Consider the following 22,064-nt stretch of genomic DNA (forward strand, 5'->3'; position numbering starts at 1 on the left):
TGGAGCCAATTTCTAATGAACTACTGCAGCACTGCAGAAACTATGTCCAAGAAAACGAAACAGGTTTAAAAAAAAAAATCATAATTAAAAGTCCACTGGGAATGCTTTTAAAACAGATCTTGATGACTGGGGTGGAACTTTAAACAAGAGCTTAAAGAAATTAAAGGTCTATCACAGAAGCAAGACTAAAACTTACTCTCAAGAGCATCCTCCACATCAATTTCAGTCGTCTTCAGCGTCCCATCCCTCATGAGTTTCTCTGTGATGACGCTTGAAGGGACCAGTTCCCTTACTGTTTCCCCATCGTCCTCAGACTTGGCGAGCCAACACTCACATGGAAAAATGGTCGTCTCTGAACCCTGTCATTGACCAAACAGGCCCTTCTTAAAAACGTCAACATGGACAGGCATGTTCATGACCAAAATATAAGAAAATTTTCAGTAGTTTTTGATGTCATGATGAATTTTTGTTATAAAGGTTTCTTAGTAGTGCAGGTGTAATGTAACAGATCTTTTTTTTTTACCTTTCCTTTCCGGAGCTGTCGCCTGATCTCCACTCTGTCAAGGTGCCACCCTGGGTTGGTGCCCCTGTTGTCATGTCCGATCCTAATTTTCTCTAATAGATCACCTACGTCTTCCAGCTGGGAACACAAACCCACAGTGTACAGGCCTGCAGTGAGAATGTTAAATTGTCATTTGTTGAAACCGATGGGATCACCTCAACAATGAACATGTCCTCGGCTCCTCTCTCAAAGTACATCCGCCTCTCTCTTTTGTTGACACACAGGTGTTTCTGTTGCGTGCAGAGCCCGTTTTGTCCGTACAGGACTATGAACACGTCTGCGTCTGTGCCCGCACAAAACACGTCAGTGCTAAATATTTTTATTTCATACGGAACAACTGAAAAACAGAAAGAGAAAAGGTTTCAAAACACAGTCAGTGACCATGATGGTCACTATTGGGTCTAATGAGTAAAAATTGCTTCTGTGTTCATCCCAGCAGGTCATCTGGATTTATTTTCATGTCTGTCAAATGCTTGAAGACCCACTGCAATCTAAATTGTATTTTTGGTAATTTTTTTAAAACATTTTTCCAATGATGAAGGACATAAATAAAGGCAAGCTTCAAATTGTATGTCTGCGGTTTTAAAAAAAAATTATTATTCAAATTATTGTAAATCAGGACTTTATGGAAAATGCTGTTTGAAAAAGAGCTTATTTGTTAAGTAAAAATATGCTGGGCGGGCCACCACCTCCCTGCTCCGCTCCATTACGATGCATCCACTTGCAGATATATAGATATATGTGGGTCTTCATTTTCCCCGTCCAAGCGGACTCAAAACTGTACGGCTGGATAGCTATGATATAGCTCAACATCTCTGTTGCACCTCTAAAATTTGGTTGGGAGGGGTTGTAAGCTAGCAGGAGAGAGTGTAAACAGTAAGCTCTCAGTAACAGAGAAGGGGGGATGAGATTGCTTTGCCCCAACCGTCCCACCCACAACTCAGAGGCAAATTACCAATGAACTACTGTTGCTCTGCAGAAATTATGTCCTAGAAAACCACACAGGTGCTTTGATTCTGGCTGAAAACATCATAATCAGAATTAAAAGACCACTGGGAACGCTTTTAAAATAAATCAAAAGATGATTGGAGTGGGTCTTTAAATGATGCCAAGATCTTTGTACTTAACACGAACATAAACTTAGGGTTGTTTTATGGCTCAAAATAGTTATTTAGTAAAGGAACATTTCCTGAACTTTAAAGATTTGTCATTTTTCTAAAGGAAATTCTTTCTTCACTGGATCTTTGTGTCCTTTTTTGTCTCATCCTCTGCATATACTTATTTTTTTTTTACTTTTTCCACTTTGAGAATTTATATGCTTCTTCTGTGTTTCTAGACAAACAATTTTTTTAAATTTGTTTACCTCTTTTTGTAATTTGTGACCGATCTTTTGCTAGGGGTCAAATACCTTTGCTTCTAGTTTAGCCAAAATGAGTAGCTTTAGATCAGAGACATTGTAATATTCTTGAGAGGCCTGAATGGCAACCACAATGACAAATCCCTCTTTTCATGTCAGTTTATATACTTTAACCTGGAGTTCACCATGTGGAGACGTGTTTTACACTTTTACCTATTATCAAAGCTGGGAAAATTCTCTGCCATGTTCGTTTCAATGATTTTTTACTCACATGGGGTATAGAGTTCAGTCTGCAGCTCAGCAGGATTGAGATCCCTCACAATGGCACCATCATCTTCCCCTTTATCCAACCAGCGGCCACACGGGAACCGCATTTTCTGACCCTGAGAGGGGGCATCGATCTCAACCCAGTCCAAAAACCAACCAGGTGAACTTCCTGATGGTGGAAGAAAAGATAAAGTTTCATGAAAATAATGCTTTAGGGAACTATCTTTCTTTGATTTCCTCACCCGAGTTGTCATGTCCAATTCGAAGCTTCTGGAGGTCACCTAAGTCCACAGCCTCCACTGTGAACTCATTGATCATGCCTTGCTCAAACTTGTTTTTGTAGTTTTTACAAGCCTTCAAATTGATTATCCCTGTGGGTAAAAATCAGAAAATGTATCATTTTAGCTTAAACTACCTGCAGCTGACATTCCCTAAAAATGTAAGAATACGGGAAAGTCACTGCACCCGTGTCGTCATTTTCACCAAAGAGGATGGCGAAGACATTGGCGTCAGTCCCAGCATACTTTTTCTCTCCAGTCTTGATTTTGATTGTGTATGTGGTAGACATTGCTGCAACATAAATGCAGAGATCAAAAAATGATCTCTGTTTTCCAAATGTTTTCCTTCTGCTGACATAAGAATCCGACATGAGTCTGGTTTCTTACATTTCTGCTCCAGACCCAGAGTTGCTCCCGTTCCCTCCTCCTCATCCCTCCTCATAAAGGCTTCGTCCACAGGAACCAGCTCTCTTGCTATTTGTCCGTCATCTTCATCCACTGCGAGCCAGCGGTTGCAGGGGAAAAAATATCTGAACCCCCCCCAAAGGGAAAATTTAACATCAGTCATGCTAAAGCAAAGGTAGATCACAGCTACTTGTTGTCTCTATTTACCCTATGGCGCAAAAGTAATTTAAAAACACACTGGAAGTTATTTCCAGGGATTTTTATGTAAAATATTTCTCAAATGTTACTTGTCCAATGAAAAACAATATTTTCAAACATAGACATTACGGTACATGTTTTGTTTTTTAGATGAGTAATTGAGCAGAATCCGAGCTTTAACTGCCAGTTTTACATACACTGTATCATCCTTTGTATCCACTATCTCCACGCGATCCAGGTACCAGGATGAGAAAGATTTTGAGTTATCATGGCGGATTCGCAGCTTCTTCAAAGGCCCCAAATCTACACCTGTGACGATGAACACATCTTCCTGTAGGATTCAGAAGAAAGACCCACTGTCCTGTTTAAGGTTATCATTTTTAGACCAATATTTGCTTCAGGAAAAGTCAGGCAGAAAAATATGTGATGCCTTTGATCAACCTTGAAACACACATGTATGTTTGAACCAAATGAAATAAGTTATTAGCATGAGAAATATTGGGGAAATACATGGATTGTAAAGTTGTATACATTTGTAAAAACTATAATAGTAACATTTGTTTATAAAAATGCAACCAAGAGCATGAAAATATTGGCCAAAATTTAAAGAAAAGTTCAAAAAATAAAAGAAAGTGAAAATGCCATTGTTATGCCAGAAATAAATCTTTATTTCAGTCTTTGTTTTTTTCTAATTAAGACTTTGCAGGCACTTAAGTGAGGACAGGGAGGAAGTAGTGGAAAAGTTGGAATCTGGGAAAACTGGATTGGATTTTTACCCAAAAACTACAATCAGCAAGGCCTGAAGTCAGTAGAGGAGAGGTCTGTGAAGAATTAGATGAAGAATTAGCAAGTAGGAATGTGGCTTGGACAAAGTGGGACTGGGAGGGTGGCCTTTATTGCAAAATTAGGGCTAATTTCCATGACCAAGTCAGCCAAAGTCCACATATGGAGAACAAGTGAGATACCAGCACACTAGATCTGTTCGTGGACAGCTGCTCAGCAGGCGTCGCAAGGAAAGGGATCCTTGCAACACCTGCTGAGCAGCTGTCCAAAGGTTCCCCACAGAAAGCCAAGACCGCTAAGGGCGGTGGCAGAAAGCTTGTCCAAGGCCATTGTCTCTGTTAAGGACCCCCTGCCCCAAAGAGTACATTCATTCTGAAAAGCCCTCCACCAACTGCACCGCACAGGAATAGCTAAAACAATCAGATCTATCTATAAAGGTCACAAGGTGGTTTTGGACAAAACAGGCTACCAGTACTTGAAGGGTAGCTGCTGTTTACGAAGCAAGTTCACAGCCATAAACCCTTTATATCCATCCATCCATCCATCCATCCATCCATCCATCCATCCATCCATCCATCCACCCATCCATCCATCCATCTTTATTTATAATGTACCTTTCATACTTGGTAAAACAAAGGGCTATGCACAAAAATAAATGAAATAAAAACAGGCAAGTTCTGGTACCAACCAAATGAAGTCAATTCAGTCGCCATTTTTGGTGATGTGTCAGTCTCCATGTTGGAACCGGACGTCCTCAGTAAGCCATGATTGGTTTGTGTTAGTCTAAGTCTACATTTATATGGCAACCACTCTCTCCAATCAGGAGTGAGCATGTTAGACAGCCACACCCCGTCCACTCAAAAGCAGTCTCAGGAGAATCTGTCAATCAAGTGCTTTGAACGTTCGACATAAAGCCCCTCACTTTTATTGAGGCATTAGATTGGTCCGTTTATACCTTGAATAACTTGCACCACAGAAAAAAATATCACGAAAAAAAAGAATTAGCTAGAACATGTTAAAAAAGGTATCAGAAGCAAAAACGTTTTTTCTAATGAGTAGAATGACTGAGTAACAGCTGTTTATTTCTTAGAATTCTATGGTATTTGGCTTTTTGGGACCAGGGGGTATTTCCTGTTTGGAATGTAATCAGCGAGGTCACTCAGTTAAGTTCTCATGTAGAGTAAATGAACCCCCCCCCCCCCCTCACACACACACACACACACACACACCTTCCACCCCTTTAACTGATGGCAATAATGAGTGAGGCTGTCTGATGCTGGAAGACCTAAAAGAACCAGTAACCCTTGGTTACACCACTGATGGATGAGGTGTCCCAATGATTTTCAAAGGTTCATCTGGGTCCACACTATCAGAAGTGAAGTCCATGAACTACAATTAATAAATAGAACATGCGTTTTTTTTTTTAAAGAGGAGTGTGTCATGGTATTTAAATTTTAAAAGAAAAAAACAAATGTTTGTATCATGAGCAGAACGTTGTTTATTATTATTTTCTTGCAGGGTGCAGCTGGCTTTAGAGCGGAAAACTGATGTTAGGTTAGATCTGTACTCTTCTCTTTTGCTGGGTTTTCAAATGACATTGGTGTTTTCAAAATCTTATGAAAATTCCCTTCGTACATTACTTCTCACGTATGTAAAGGATACAGGTACAGACCAAAAAAATGATCTAGGACTAGGAGACACGGCAGTATTGATTGAACACCAAAGGTATGAACAAGATTATGTTGGTAAAAGGTGTAAAACTGATCCGGATTGAATATCGGGTTGAATATCGAATTATGCAGGAAGGAAAGGTACACAACTCTATTATACATATATAAAAATTGTGAATGCTTCATTAGTCAATTCGATATAACTGAAAAAAACGTAAAAGTTAAAAATAATACTTTTCAGAGTCATGGGGTTTACCAGAGTCTCTCAGACACCACTGGGTTAAAGACCTAATACATTCTGAATGGTGACGTGTGTTTTAATCACACTTACATATACATTTAATAGAATTAAAGGCTAAAACAAGCAACATTTGAGGGGAAAAACCTGAGTTGGTAAAAATATTTTTTAGAAAAGCCTCAGCTGGAGTTGAAACTCTGCTTCAAAAATAATCAAGAAACTTTTGGAATTGTGTTTGAGGTTCTTTGCTTCACCCTTTTTTTTAAAACACTCTTTGGATGTTTTAATACTGGCCATCTGTTGAGCTCTGAAATAAAAAAAATAAAGAAATTTCCTATAGGGCCAGCTGTAATGTAAAGATGAATAATTCAAAGATGATAATAAGTAAAAGTAGGACAAGTTTAATGACACACAGAACTCCTTAGAGTTTGTCTAGCAGCCTTGCCTGCAGGAAAACTTGTGCTCCCACAAGAATACACTCCCTACCGCTCCTCAGTGTCAGACCACTGTTGCCTGGAAATGCTCAGATTTAACAAAATGTAGATTTAGTTTAGGAAAGAGATCAGCAAAGAGTGCAAAAGTGTTCAGCCTTCGTGTAAATGAGTGAAAAGAAAGTAAAGTAAATGTAAATGTAAGGAAGAATCATCTCATAATTTCTCCAGATTTTTTTGAAAATTGGTGGTAGAGGTTGGTTTAAAGTGCCATACCTGCCCGCGTTCAAATTTGTTGAGGTTGTCAGAGTTCCTCAGGGAGCGCTCTCCGGTGTCTCCATTCTCCCCATAAATATTTATGTACACGTTGGCATCCGTCCCGGCTCCGAGCATGTCACCGGTGAAGACGCACACTTCATAGGTGTTAGCTGTCACACAAAGCAAGGGATGAATTACTTACAGCTGCTCCACCTTTCCCACATGTCAGTCTGTAACTGGAGTTAAATCCCACTGCAAGCAAATCAAGCTTCTCAAAGAAAAAGAGGCCAAAAAGGAGAGAAAAAGATCTAAAAACTAACTTTTTTTATACTTGACTCGCCTTACATTTACACAGAGACACACTGATTAAAATTGCAATATAACTGGTTCTAACTTTGACAAAAGTAGTTTCCTAAAGATGAAGGAAAAAAATAACTTTTATGGAGAAAAAAAATAGCTGCAGTCTATGTGTTTCAATCTATGTGTTGTGTCTTGGTCAGAAGGGGTGTAATGATTCATTTTTAATACAATTCGATACATGTGATTTGTGGTTGGAGACACGATTCATAGTCGATATTTGTTCATTTTGAACAATCCAATTCGATCCAATCCAGTGCCCTAAAATGAATCCGGGACATCTTTTTAGCCAAAACTTCAACCAGTGTGACTCAGAGGTAAATACCTGGGTACTGAACAGTGCAGGCGAAGTTGAAAATTGAGTGTAAGTTAAATATGTGTACCACCAAACAAGTAAACAAGAATTAATGGCAAATCCATTCAAATTTTAGGTTCAGCCCACTGTTGTTTTTTCCCATCAAAATAATACAAAAGGAAAATTCTACCACACTGTACATGTTTTTGCTAAATTCAAAGTGTTTCCACACGTTGGACTGTAATGATGACCTGATCATTTTTTGCTGTCATTCACTTGGTCGTTTCATTAAATAAGCCTGCCCCGCCTCAATCCAAATGGTATTTTCCAATGGAAATTATAATGAAAAGATGTAATTTTTAAGCGATTTTATGACGATAAACAGTAGGTCGATTTGATTAACAACTTGCCTCAGACAGAGCGATCTAGCTGTATCGCAGGAAATGAAATTCATTGCTTAAGTCAAATAATCGTAATTTAAACCAAGTTTAAATTCTCCTTTACCAGTTTAGAGCAGCTTTGTCAAGAGCAATTTTCTTCTGGGCTTTTAAAGTTCCATTGCTCCATTGGTTCTCTTGGGTTAAAATCAAAGGTAGCCTGGTTTCACCTGAAGCGCAGTTCTGACAACCTTAGTGACACAACAGCTCATGTGCGATCGGAGGAATGGCATGAATTTAATTTTTGTCTACACAGTTTGTCAGTGTGACAATAAATCCTAAAAATATTGAATTGAGCTCACAGAGTGGCTTGTTTGTGATGTGACGACAGCTTTGCCTTCAACAAATCAACATAACTTTGTCAGATGCTTGTTTCCCGTCATTGTTCATGCACTGCACGTCATACCTTCAAGATCCTCTTCATCTTCAGGCAGTAGCTCTACCACCAGTTCTCCATCCTCCTCTCCTCCAGCTAGCCAGCGTGAGCAGGGAAAATGATAGGTCAGTACCACTTCCTGCATCTCTTCTTCTACATCCTCCTCCTCCTCCTCCTTCTTCTTCTTCTTTTTCTTCTTTTTGTCCTCTTTCTTCTTCTCTTTGGGAACCAAAGCCATGATGAGGTGTTTGACGTCCACCGACTCCAGGAACCAGCCAGATCCAGTCCCAGAGCCATCATGACCGATCCGTATCTTGAAGACCTTCCCCACATCTTTGGCTTCTATCTGTGAAGCATTGGGACCGTCTTTCACTCAATATCTTCCATGTTTTTCTTGGATGTTGAAGTGGAACAGCTGAGAAATGTGTTAGAGCAGGGGAATAAATGAGATCTTGTGTTGGCACCTTAAATATTTCTGTTGTGTTTCTCTCGTAGTTGTTGGATCTGCTCTGGAGGGTGATGACCTCTGTCTTTCCTTTGTCTCCGTAGATCTGGATGAACACGTTGGCATTGGTACCAGCAAACATCACATCTCCAGTTATCACAGTGATTTCGTAGTTTATCACTGTAACAAAACATGTAAAGGAAAACATTTGATTATTTTTAGTGATCAAATAATAGAATTGAATACTAAAATCAGAAACTACACTTCCTTTTAGCTCCAAGCAGGAGGAGTCGAAGTGTTTAGATAATTTGATTATATATGCTGCAAACTTAGACATTATAACAGACTCTCCCTTGATAAAATTATGTATATTTTTTAGTGAGAACATATACCGTATTTTCCGGACTATAAGTCGCTCCGGAGTATAAGTCGCACCAGCCCAAAAATGCATTATAAAGTAGAAAAAAACACAGATAAGTCGCGCTGGACTATAAGTCGCATTTTGACGGGAAATTTATTTGACAAAATCTGAGACCAAGAACTAATAACTTGCACAACCTCATGACACAATCATAGCAGACTGTTTATCTCATAATTTCACAGTTAGTCTTTCTCATACTTATTTATTTATTCCTTTCATGAAGCATCATTGTCCAACTAATTCTCTGTTTTCATCCTGTATTTGTAGAAACATTTGTCATTTTTATTGCATTTCTGAATCTATGAAATCATTGGAAAATAGAATATTATGTTGTTAACCTTCAAGATCTTACTGTAAAAAAAGTTTGCTGATTATCTGAGTCACTTAACATACTCTTAACACTTAACATACCTCATACATCAAATTTAGCCAGGAACATCATCTCTGTTCCTCACAAATGAACATAACAGGAGGGTTAACAATGTATTTATTTCAATTTATCTCTAATATAAGTCGCTGCGAAGTATAAGTCGCACCCCTTGCCAAACTATGAAAAAAAGGGCGACTTATAGTCCGGAAAATACGGTATTATGGATGGAGATACCTAAGGTCAGAAAAAGCTGATTTAATATGCAGCATTTGGCTGCTAAACATCATTGCTTCCCTTCTCAAAAGCATCTCGCTTTCCCATGACAGACTCATTTATAACAATTTTCAGAAAGTCCCTCTTTGATTTAGACAAACTTTTTCAGTTTTAATAAAAAAAAATCCACCTAAAAAAGGAACTTTTGTCAGTTTAGATTTCATATTCGCTGCTAGTTTTATCTTGTTTTTCCGAAATGGTCAGCTATGGATTTCAAAAAGGAAGCTGATAGTAAATCGTAATTTGAACGTTTTATATGATGAAACAAATACACAAAACAATTATCTGTCTGCATGTCCTGTCATGTTCTCCCATGCTGCCTGACCTTCTTCAGTTGTTGCCAATTAAGACATTGCCACAGTCTCTTCCCTCCTCATTAGCCACTTCACCCTCACCTGTTCTGAACTTGGTATATTCCTCTACCTCGTACTCCTATGTTTTGGTGCTGGCCTTTTTTTGGACCCGCGTTTATGGATCTGGATTACCCTTTGGATTATTTGCTGGACATATCTCCCTCACAATCTGATCACCACTGTTCTTAATCCTTCCCAGTGCTTCCCAACCCTTCACCTAAACGCCTTGACAACTCCAGAGACAAACATTTTTGAAAATCTCCACCATATGCTGAGATTTTTCGGATAAACTTTTTCTGCTCTTGAGTCTCTGCCTCTTTGGGTTGTCCGACATAAACCGTGTCCATTCTTGGGGCCGAATTCTTTTGACGGATAGTGTGCATTATTCATTAAAGAATCCATAAATATGTCAAAGATATTTCCAGAAATAATCAATTTCAAATAAATTTAGTCAAAAAGCGCATATAGTCTTCACGAAAACCTTTCGCAATGAAAAATAGAGAATTGATTTTCTCAAACCCTGCTTGTTACTTAAAAGTTTACAAATTTTTTGGGAAGGAAAGCATCAGATATCAGAGTCTTTATCAGCTGAATGTCACCTACGTAGTTCCAGATCAACGATCTCGCTTGGGTAAATCTCCACCTCGGTCTTCCCGTCAGCCTTGTCCTTGCACAGCCAGCGGTGACTGGGAAACATGTAATTTTTTCCGTGAATTGGAACCATGATCTGAACGCTGTCTAAGAACCAGCCAGCATTCATGCCGTTATTGGTGTGACCAATGATGAGACGATTGATCTGGTAAAAGGTTAAGGAAAAACACTTTATGGTAAATGATGTATACTTATGGAGCACTTTACTACCTTCTTAGAAGGCCCAATGCGCTTTACAGTCCCATTTACCCATGCATAAGAAGACTACAAGTCAAGGTTTTGTGTGAGAACAAATATAATGTTTTTAACATGAAATCAGCACAAAACCAGAAGTATTGTAGATCTTATTAAACACTACTATAACTTTATACAGCCAAAAAATTGTTATTGGTTAAACTAACAAAACAAAAAAGTAACTAGATTGGTGAGTAGCCAGAAAAAAATGAACAGTTACAATTGTGTAAGTTTGAGAAATGATGTGCAAAGATCCTGATAACCAAACCTGTCCAATGTCGTAGGTTTCCACTGTAAAGATATCAACTCGACCTGATTCAAAGTAGTTCCCCAGGTCGTTGGACGACACCACCAGCATTGTTTTGCTGGAGTCGCCCTTCTCGCCATAAAGCTTCACAAACACATTAGAGTCGGAGCTGCCTCCGGCAACCTCACCGGTCTTCACAGCAATATGATAGCTGATATCTGAGGCAAGCACACAAAAATACTAGGAATTAGAATTACAGGAAACAAGATGATAGAATAGTTTCACTGAGTGTTACCCAAGGGAGTTTGAGGTTGTAATAAATTACAGCTCATGTTTTCCTGTTATTTAGAAATAAAATTCTCACTCTACCTGTGGGAGGGTGAGGTAGAGGTAGAAGATATTTCAAAGTGACATCATAGAGCATTTTACATTGAAACCATTGACTGTATATGAGAATTAAACTGAGTGAACCCTTCCTCTTCGCGTTCCAAATAGGTTCCAAGAAGCCAAAACCCCCATAGACTTCTTTGACGTCGTCTGGCTCTGACATGGCGGATTCCATGTCACAAAAATATGGCGATGTAAACTTTAAGACCAAATGTTTTTTTTCTGTTCAATAAATCTGGACACACCTATTAAAGATATACAAATAAAGATTTGGATAAATGATAGTCAAAAGCTCCAAGTGACTGACAATGGGACATTTTTATCCACTCACATTTTAGCTGATAAGCCTTTTGTAATTTGACATGTAATGACTTTAATAGTACACAAAATATTTTACACTTCTTTGTTAGGCTACAGCAAAAAGTACTATGTAACCGTAAAACAAAGCTTTTATAATAAGCTGTCTTACTGTAAAGACGCTGACCATCCTCAAACGGCACAAGCTCTCTGACTATATGTCCATCATCCTCATAGCGGTCCAGCCACCTGTACCAAACATTATTGAAAAAAATGACACGTGCTCTAAAAAGTCTAAATGGCTACCAGAACAATAAGAAAACAAGAAATGACTGAAAATAATATCTTTACATGAGGATGGTATTTGTACAATTTTCTATCATTTGATATGACTAAAAATTGTGCAAATATCATTCTCATGAGTTGATCTGAAGATCCTTTTCATTTCTAACACTATGTAAAGCAAATAAAGATACGTATTGTGAAAACCTGTTGCAGGGGAACTCCACAGCATGTGCTTCTGCCTGTCCTTCCTCTCTTACAGTCACCTTTCCCAGATACCAGCCGCAGCCTCTGCCTTTGCCGTTGTGTCCAATCCTCAGCCTGCGGATTGGCCCGAGGTTCACGGCTTCAACTATGAATTCATCAAACTAAGAGGAGAAAATCCCACTGGATCAATCAGCACAGAAGGGTGAGGCCTATGGAACAGTTTTTAGTCAGTTCTACCCACGTTTCCTTTCTCAAACTTGTTGGCGTTGTTTTTGCAGTTGATCAGCTGCCGCTCTCCAGTGTCCCCCTGCTCTCCAATCAGATTAAGGAAAACTGATGCATCCGTCCCACTTCCACCAACGTTCCCCGTACATACGGTCACTCTGTATTTAATCACTGCACACCACAAAGACAATATTGAGAGTTATTCGCGATGTTGTTCACATTTCATCCATATACTGTGCGTGTGACAGAATGTGCATGGATGTACGGGGCAGCGGCTCATCGATGAGGTCTCCAGTGGCAGGAAGCTCTCGCACAACTTCATTGTCATCCTCATTAATGTCCAGCCACCGTTCACATGGAAACGTGTACTTCTCCTTTGTTAGGGTCTTTATCAGAGTTACCTGAAGGAAAAAGATGAGGCTGCCTTATGTAAGAATGTCTTTCAGGTTTTAGATATGTTATATAATAGATTTTCTGGGTTCGTAATGCCTCAAAGGCCAGGAAATATGAGCTATCAACTCTACTATAAGAGTTTATAGTCCTTTCCAGATCCAAATATTTGCCTATAATCGAAGAATAATCTCATCCCTTAACTGTAAATCCATAACTGACATGAAAATATGTGAACATTTTATTTTTTAGTTGCTGAAATACATAAAAATGTTTATTTCTGTGCACAAAAATGTCACAACCTGACAAACAGATTATTGATAGTTTGACAAGAGAAATCTCACTTTGCTGAGGTGCCATCCCGCAAAAGTACTTCTCTTTTCATGCCAAATCCGAAGTTTGGTCAGTTTCCCCAAATCAGGCAACTCCACCTGTAAATTCAAAACAAAAAACTGAAATAGTTGTATCACATTAACTAAAATCTGAATGAAAGTATTGAACTTACTATAAACTTGTCTATCTGTCCCTGCTCAAAGTTGTCACTCTTGTTGTCCAGCCTGATCTCGTCTGACTTGCCCTTGTCTCCGTACACCTGGAACGAGATGTCTGCATCTGTTCCTGCACTGGGAAGGTCTGACGTCCAAATCCACAAGGACCAGGGATGTTCTGGAGATCCATATCATAAATCATTAATGATTATAGAAAATTAAACCTGTTTTTTCTGCGATTGAGAGGCAATTAGTTAGCAAGCTTACAACTTTGGGGACACGATAAGTTCATGAAGGTCAGTTTCTTTGCTCCCTCAGTTTTCATTAGAACTCATAGTTTTTTTATAATATCTTCTTGGAGCAGAAACCCAAACTCTGAAGTAAAAGTGGCTGTTAAGTTCCAAGGAAAGGCATTTGTATTTGTACGTCACATTTTCAAACTCAATGCAAAGTGTCTTACATAAAACCTGAAAAAAAAACACTATTATGAGTGATGCTTAAAATAAACATTTAAAAGAAAAATAAAAGTAACTTAAAAAAAGATTGCATATGTAAACTTTTGAATCAGTTCACAAAAATTGTTCAAAGGAATGCATTGTGGTCTATATTCGCCAATCTGGTGAGCATCGGCGTACACTGGTTTTTCACAGAGACTTCTAGGAAAATTTCTAGGTCACTCGGAATTGTAGACTCAGCCAGCACTACAAAACTGCAAACGCACTATTGCACCTATTGCACTATTGCATGTATTGCACTAAGTAGTGAGTGTTGAAAGAATATGGAAGCGATTGTGGAGCATAATTAATGTGCAAATATAGACAACAATGGATTGCGTTTGAAAGATTTTTCATGTGGAAAAAATGTATTTAAATTGGCTTTTTGTAAACCATCCAAGTCTTCATCAACAAAACAATTTAATTCGATACAACTTTATTGATATAACCCAATACAACACCACAGTTGTCTCAACGGGCTCCACATCGATAATTACGGTACAGAAAAAAATAAAGTCAGTTATAAAATACAATAGCTGACTGCCAAACTAAACTAAACAGACTAAACTAAACTGGGCATCCCTGAATTTAGACCCTCCTTTAGGTTTTTAATTTGTAAAATCACATTTGATGTTTTAAATTTTTTTTTATTGAGTTTAGTGTCCAAATTGCTTCTAAAATCCAGGGCACTAGATTATCCCACGCTATAGATTAGTAGCAGTTTGGGAGTTTGGAGGGAATTCGAAGAAAGCCTGAATGTTTCAGCTGATCTAAGGCTTTCTGGAAGTCTGTTCCAGATATGTGAAGCATAGAAGATGAATATAGCTTCTCAGTGTTTAGTTTTGACACTTGTAAAGCTCCTAACTGGTCATTTGTGCAACAGATTTGTCATTTGTCAACGTTTTGTGTTTGGAGTGACCAGGTAATGTATTTTATTCAAAAGCTGGCAAAAACCTAAAATATTACAGTAATTTTACAACATTTGATGCTAATGATTAAATGCTAAAGTAAATCTTGTCTTGACTCACTCTTCTGCCTCTTGTGCCTGAGTGAGACCATCTCATAAAGCTCCCTCTCTATCAGTCCGTCTCCTTCTTTTTCATCCAGCCATTTCCCACATGGGAAGGTCTGCTCTATCCCTGTGAATGGACAGTACACCACCACCTGCAAAAAATAATTGACTGAGCTGAGCGACGAGCCACACCAGAACGCCACCATTTCCCATTATCGCTCCTGTCAGCTCGCCTTCTCACAGTACCACCCGGCACTGAGCCCATCATTGTCGTGCCCTATGGTGACTCTGCTGAGGGGGCTGAGGAGGGCGGCAATCTCAACCACGAAGATGTCCGTCAACCCCCTCTCAAAGCTACCCCCCTCCAAAAACACCTGCAGAAAAAGGTCAAAAACGTTATTTTGTAAAAGCCAAAATTCATCCACAAAACACATGAACAAAAATTTGCAAAATTAGGCAATTTCTCTTGAGAAGCATAAATAAACAAATACATTTGCATAAAAAAGAGTGAATAAATAGTGAAAGTTAAAATCTTAATTCAATTGATCGACCTTTATTGATAAGAGAATGGGAATGCAGAAATTCACTTTCTCCAAAACTTTCCTCAATTTTTTGTTCATGGTTTTGTTTTCAGTTCGATGTATGATTTTTTTTACAAAAAAAACCCCAAAAGACTAGAAATTTGGTAAATTACTTGCTAATAACGAAGTGGCCATTAGTAAAAACCTTTAAGTTGGTTCATACCAAGCTAATACTTAATCTTTCTTACATTTGGTACAATTCTTTGACCATTTTTAATGTAGAAACAATTCACTTATGGTGTAAAACAGGTCAGTTTTCCAGATTTGTGGCATCCCTAGGTATATTTTTTAATATTTTTGTTTTGTGTTCCTAACTTCCCTTTGAGATTATTAAAGTATTTTTGAATTTAACATTCATTTTTTGAAATTATTTATGGAATCATCCCATTTTTGTTTGTGTGTGCATTCTTTTTTGTAGTAAAACTCCCTCATTCAGTGTGACTCAAAGGTCCAGGTTGCCGACCTTGCCGCTGTTCCTCATGCCTTTCGTGCCGTGCATCACGATGTGAATTTTGGAATTGGTCCCAGCACCTCGAATGTTTCCTGTCACAATCTGGACGTTGTACACAATACCTGGTGGATACGGTTACATGTTAGCCTATCACAGGCAAGGACAATGAGACACAATGCCCCAACACATCCAGCTCCAGAAGCTGTGCAGGAGCAGGACCATCCTGATCCGATCTGACATTATTAGTCCAATCCTTTAATTCATCATTACAATTCTGTCTGCAAGATTTTGTTTACATAAAAAAAAAAGACACATCCTTTTCAACTCCTCAGACTGGGCAAGGGGAAGACTACTCTAGAGTGAGGAAAAATGTTTTAAATTTTACAGTCTATCTTTACCCCACTCTCATTTACTGGTGACGTTTTTCTTTCCAGGTAAATAAAATAATTTTTAGCTTTCATTCTCACCTGTGGGTTGGTTTCCTCCCACCAGAATATCCCTCTGTATCTTTCCATCATCTTCATCGAGAGCAAACCAGCGATTGATGGGAAACTCATACACTATTTTGTTTCCCATATCATCTAAAATCACCTGAATAGAAAGGGACAATGTTACATTTTAATATTTCTCTTCTTTATTCTTGTTTGAAATGATTTTCATATAAGTCAATCTTAACAGATTGTTTGACATTCTACAGTAAATCGGCAGCTTCAGCTGCTCAAACACACAAGTTTTGAGACAAAATCTTCCACTGAGATGCTCATTTGGCCGATGGTGCCACAATCTACTTGTGAAATGCAAATTTCTTGTCACTCCTGAACTTTCCTGTCAGTCTGCAGCAGCAAATCTACAGACTCATCTGTCTGTTTGCTGTAAGGCTATCTCCTAATGAAAAACGGTTTCTCTTTACACAGATAGGATGACGACATAGGTCTCCTGTGTGTGTCCATTTAAATGAGCTTATCTAAAAGCTGCACACGGCACTGCATGTGTTTGAACAGCACGGAAAGCAGCCCGAGATAAGAAACTGATGAAGGATAAGAGGTTCACGTATCTTAAGTAACACTTAAGAGGAGGAGTGGAGGTGAAGAAGGAGTTTAAAAAAAGTTTTTCTGTTTTCTTTTACCTTCTCTACAAACCATCCTGCAGAGGAGCCTTTGTTGTTATGACCAATAGTGATTTTCCTAATTTTGCCCAGGTTTGGTGCATCAATGGTAAATTTATCCTCTGTGGCCTTTTCAAAGTTGTTTTTGTCACTGTCAAGTCGCCTCTCACCTGCAGAAAAAATATGAAATTTATTCGAAAAATGCACCATGTCTATGGAGGGATTTTTGTGCCATTATTCCAATCATAAAACTCACAGTTTTGAGCGTAAAACGTTAAAAATATTTTGGTGCTCAAATAATTTTTTTTGCACTTTAAAGAGAAAAATGTACTTGAAAAGCCAATCACAGACATGGTGATGATGAAGGTGGATTTCTGTGATTGGCTGGCTTTTTATGGCACATTTGTAACATGGTGCCTACTGTGTTTCGAGTCCAGAAGAGAGAATTTCTCTTGAGTGAAAATTCTTTTAAATTCAATGTATTTTTGAGTTTTAAGAGCAAAAATGTATTTGTTTGGATGTTTTTTTGAGTTTCAGCTGCATTTTACTGTAACAAGTGCAAAATATTTTTCTCAGCACACAAAACTTTTAAAGCTTTACGTTCAAAACAGTGAGTTTTACGCTCTGAATAGTAGCACAAAAATCACTCCATACATCTGTCTCATTGGGTTTTCTCACTTTTAATCATATTATAAGTTTCAAACACTAAAACTATAAATTTTCACTTAAATCTTAACAGCAAAAACAAGATGTTGACATTTTGATGCGTAAAATTGAGACTAACAATTAATTAATTTCATCATTGGGTGAAACCTAATAGTTTGATGCTCTGCGTTACAAAAATTAAAAAATACGAGACAGAATATTTTTCATTTTCACAACAAATTTTAAATACTTCAGGAAAAAGAAAAACAGATTGTTCACAATCTACTTACTAGTGTCTCCCAATTCCCCAAAAATGTTGATGAAAACATCTGCATCTGTTCCGCTGCCTTTGACATCTGCAGTGAAAACACTCACCAAATATTTATTATCTGAAACAAAAAATGAAGAGTTATCAGTTTTACAAACAATCCAATATTTTTTTTACGTGTTCAATAATTAAGAGTCAGAGTGACAGGCCTGAGTTCATACATTTGGGTATATCCATGGGGTCTGTGCTGCCCAGCAGGTCTCTGACATAAAGGCCATCTCCCTCCGTTTTGCTCAGCCAGTTATTGCAGGCAAAATAAAACCTCAGATGAGGCCGGAGGACATCTGTCACCACCACTCTGTCCAGGAACCAGCTGGCACTCAGGCCAGTGTTGTCATGCTCAATCCTGTGAAAGCAGAGGAGTCAAATCATTCCCTGAATCAGCCGACACATCGACTTTGCTGCACTCCTGTCATGAACTCTCTGGCAGCACTCAGGATGGAACACCTTATCTTTTTCAGGAGCCCGACGTTGTGGGTTCTTATTCTGAAAACATCAGTTTTTCCGTTTTCAAATGCCGTGCGGCTCCTGAAAGCACCAAACAATAAAATCTGAAAAATGTTCTCTATTTTTTCGGCGGAATGAGGAAAAACCACCACCACACAAGAGAAGACAACAGAATAAGTTACACACATTATTGCTTAGGTGAAAAAAGAACAAAATTCTCAAGCATTTGATTTTTGATACTCTTTGAACTCAAAGAGAAGAAAAGATAACTTTTTTATGGATAGTTATGGGTGTAGTTACTCAAAAGAAATGTAAGTTTGTTCTTTTATGTCAGTAGAAACCTTTAATTTAACTAAATGTAAATGAATGTGTCACAGGCTTTTAAAACTAACAAAAGCTTTTGATCTGAAGCCTTTTGCTAATTGGTTCAAATATTTTTAAGTTGTTTCATTTTAACTTAATTAACTTCAGTTTGCCAAAAGAGTCGCAAGTCACAAACAAAGTTATCTTAAGACAGAAAATTCAGGAATTGTTCTCAATCAGAGCAAGAATGTTCATGAAGGCCAGATTTTCTTATGTTGTGAAACAAAGAATACAGATCGAAATGTGTTTTATTGTTGTGGACCTCATCCATCTGAACCCTCTAAGCAAATTCCAATACCAGTTTATCACTGAAGAGTTTTTGTCAAAATAAGAATCTGAAAATATTAGTGTGAAAAAGGAAAATTACAGATTATATCATCGCTTTAAATTCACCATTGTCTGCACAACAGGTTGTTAAGATAAACCAAAAAGGGTTAAAACATGGCATAAAAAGCCAGAATCACTGCAAACATGCTAAACTCGGAGGAGCTGATGGGAAATTCTTACTTCTTTTCTGTGCTGTTAAAGAGAAAGAAAGAAAGAAAAGAAGAGTGTTTTACTAAAAACAGGTCAACATAAAATATGATGTAAGAGCATTGGAGCCGTTATAGTTTTTACTCATTAATTTACAACATGGACAAAAGTATAAACAAAAAAAATTCCTAAACTCTGAATTCAGGAATTAAAAACTCATTCCACTAATTAACAACATACCCATAACATCTTTATAAAATATATTAGAAATGTATATTTGGCAAATGTTACATATAATTATATATATAAGACAAAGTGTTTCGTTCAGAAGAATAATTTTTGGAATAATTAGTAGCAAAAGACAGCATGGGAAATCTTGTGGAAACTTCTCTTAATAGCTAAAGGAAATCAACTCGAGCTTGAGTTTGTGACAACAAATGCAATTTTTTAAGGTCTCCTGTCATTGGGGCCTCAAACCCTTTTGAGAATTTGGTGAGATAACCTCTGAATCTGAACAATTTCTAGACTTACTTGCTGGCCAGGTGAACTTTTGGTGTGATGCCATATTCTCCAAAAAGAGTGACAAAAACGTTGGCATCGGTGCCTGCCCCCCTCTCGTTTCCGGTGATGGTCACCACCTCGTACACTGAAGGTTTAGAGAGACAGATTCAATGGGAAGAAGTGCTTTCATCTGGTTTGGTACCATGTTTGTTCTGGCAACAAAAGTGTCCTTTTATGTCAAAAGGTTTAAACTGTGTTTAGTTTTAAGGATATTGAGATTGTCACTGGTATCTCAATGCAACGAAGGTATTGCTGCAAAGATTGATCAAAAATAAACAACAGCTTCATAAAGTAATTATTATAAACCTTTTGGGGGAGTTGAAACTTTAAAAGGATCCTTCACAAGTACGTTTTATTTAATTGTCAGTTAAACCATAAGTGGGATTTGGTGTTTGTTCGGGATGATTGAGCAGTTAGGCGTCATCCTGACATTCATTCTGAAATTTCAAATGCAGGGATTGATGTGAAACGACTGCTTGGTTGACAGAATGACAGGCGTCACGTAGCAGGAGGCTGACAATAACACACCCGCATCTGTCAGTGTTACATTACCGTGAACATTAAACTAATCTCTTGCCTCTTTGCTGGAGAAACTGAGCTAACGTGTCTGCAATCAACGGTTAACCTCTTCTCAGAGTATCAAATGTCTTTGCTCAAACCTCACAGAAACATTATTTTAAATGATGAAACAGATTGTATTTACCTTTCTTTTTGTGATACTCGTCCTCATAGTTCTCTACTTTGTCCGGCTCATAGCTACGAAGCTCCTTTTCATATATCTCAACATAATTTTCAATCTTCTTCTTTTTGCCTTTTGATTTCTTGGTGTCTTCATCACTGTCCCCTTGAGACTTCTTCTTCTTTGCTTTCTTTTTCTTTTTCCGCTCCTCTTCATCTGAAGCAGCTTCCTCTTCCTTCTTTTTCTTTTTATCCTTTGATCCCATTGTGTCTCTGACAGAGGACTTCTTTGAGAACTTCTTGGTTTTTTCGGTCACACCAGGAGGGGTTCCACCTTTCTTTTGATCTGCAGACTCGTTATTGTTAATTTCATGGCTCAGCTTTTCCCCGCTCCTTTCTTTGTCTCTTCTCCTCTTGGTGTTGACTTCTTTTTTCTTGGTTTTCCTCACTTTTCTCTCGCAGGGCTCAGAATTACATTCTTCATCCTCATCGGTCTTAAACCTCTTCTTCAATCGTCCGGCATCCTTTGATTCACTCAGCTGCTTACTTTTCTTCTGAGGCTTAGGTTCCTGACCCTCAGAGTCTTCGTCATCCCCATCTTTGGTTTCCTCTTCTTCTCCCGAACTCGTTTTTTTGTTTTTAGAAGACATCTTTAATTTATTTACTGCCTTGTAACCGTAACCGATTCCTGTGTGATCGTGTGAAACTTGATTAAGCTGACCTGTGGCTGAACAGCAGTGACCAGCTGGCAGGACAGTCCAGAGCCAGAGCCTCCATGAGGCTCTTCGCTAGGCGCCTGAGGAAACCCCACTCTGCTGCTTAACTTACGCTTGTCATTAACGATGATGAACCCTTGTAGTCACCTGATCACGCCAGGGAATGCCAGGAAGGATGAGCTCATGCTCCGACTCCATTTACACTAATATACGACGATTCATATTCTAAGAAGAGAATTAGCTCAAAGTTTAATCAAAATTAATTTTTCCCATTAAAGTACAATAAACATAGTTTTTTTTCATCGCTTTTAGACTATAGGCTCAACCTCGTAATTGTTGTTGGTTTATTTCTTCATTAACTGGAACAGAAAATGTACCTTCATTCAAGGAACAGTTACCACTTAAATAATAGAAACTGGTGGAAACAGCCTGAATGACACGTATTTTTAGTTATATGTCATCATTCAAACAACATTTGATTTGCAAGTAACTTGTAAAAAACCTGTCTTCATGTGAGCTACAATTAAAAAAAAGTATAAAAGACTGATTCTCTCAAATTTAATATTCTAGTAATTTCAAAAATAATCTACAGCTGATGTTACTTCAGACAAGATGACATTTAGACAAAAACATGTCAGTTTGGATAGTAAATACTTTACTTGGGTTTATTTTTGACTTTTATGTGGGTACATTATAAAGTTATATTTGTAAAAGTAACGTTAAAAAGAATATTTCATATCTAAATATAACTTTTATACAGGTTTGTCCATTTTTCTTTTTCTTTTGCTTGAGTCAATTTATAAAAAAGTAAATCTTTTTAATTTTTCCAGTGTTCTTTCTCGTACGTTTTTATCTTACTATTTATACATATGTAAAGGCCATGGTGGTCAAAATAATAAGTACAAACCAATATAAGTGTTCAAACTGTATTATTACAAATAATCATTATAAAACAATTGTATGATTTTAAATTTTTTTATTTTTTTCCACATATTTATTTAATAGTTAAGTTACTCATTTTAGCATT

General features: G+C 37.8%; 1 protein-coding gene across 1 annotated transcript in view; it reads right to left on the reverse strand.

Annotated features, from left to right (window-relative positions):
- LOC101161894 (lipoxygenase homology domain-containing protein 1-like) overlaps positions 1-21,249 on the reverse strand; it is a 31,203-nt gene extending 9,954 nt beyond the window's left edge. The window contains exons 1-29 of the mRNA XM_011478952.3: positions 20,347-21,249; positions 19,614-19,728; positions 18,246-18,326; positions 17,960-18,144; positions 17,761-17,859; positions 16,847-16,995; positions 16,188-16,311; positions 15,733-15,842; positions 14,922-15,062; positions 14,705-14,840; positions 13,200-13,360; positions 13,039-13,125; positions 12,570-12,705; positions 12,321-12,475; positions 12,080-12,240; positions 11,763-11,839; positions 10,928-11,124; positions 10,378-10,570; positions 8,377-8,537; positions 7,943-8,258; positions 6,466-6,617; positions 3,265-3,398; positions 2,852-2,994; positions 2,652-2,756; positions 2,429-2,557; positions 2,191-2,355; positions 718-899; positions 524-640; positions 197-359 (exon numbers count right to left, since the gene is read on the reverse strand). Of these exons, the coding sequence (XP_011477254.1) occupies positions 197-359; positions 524-640; positions 718-899; positions 2,191-2,355; positions 2,429-2,557; positions 2,652-2,756; positions 2,852-2,994; positions 3,265-3,398; positions 6,466-6,617; positions 7,943-8,258; positions 8,377-8,537; positions 10,378-10,570; positions 10,928-11,124; positions 11,763-11,839; positions 12,080-12,240; positions 12,321-12,475; positions 12,570-12,705; positions 13,039-13,125; positions 13,200-13,360; positions 14,705-14,840; positions 14,922-15,062; positions 15,733-15,842; positions 16,188-16,311; positions 16,847-16,995; positions 17,761-17,859; positions 17,960-18,144; positions 18,246-18,326; positions 19,614-19,728; positions 20,347-20,971 (4,699 nt within the window). The 5' untranslated portion in view covers positions 20,972-21,249. The remainder of the gene's footprint in view (positions 1-196; positions 360-523; positions 641-717; positions 900-2,190; positions 2,356-2,428; positions 2,558-2,651; positions 2,757-2,851; positions 2,995-3,264; positions 3,399-6,465; positions 6,618-7,942; positions 8,259-8,376; positions 8,538-10,377; positions 10,571-10,927; positions 11,125-11,762; positions 11,840-12,079; positions 12,241-12,320; positions 12,476-12,569; positions 12,706-13,038; positions 13,126-13,199; positions 13,361-14,704; positions 14,841-14,921; positions 15,063-15,732; positions 15,843-16,187; positions 16,312-16,846; positions 16,996-17,760; positions 17,860-17,959; positions 18,145-18,245; positions 18,327-19,613; positions 19,729-20,346) is intronic.
- Between the last annotated feature and the right edge of the window lie 815 nt (positions 21,250-22,064).

Source organism: Oryzias latipes, chromosome 9 (genome assembly GCF_002234675.1).
Source record: "Oryzias latipes chromosome 9, ASM223467v1".
NCBI classification, from domain to species: domain Eukaryota; kingdom Metazoa; phylum Chordata; class Actinopteri; order Beloniformes; family Adrianichthyidae; genus Oryzias; species Oryzias latipes.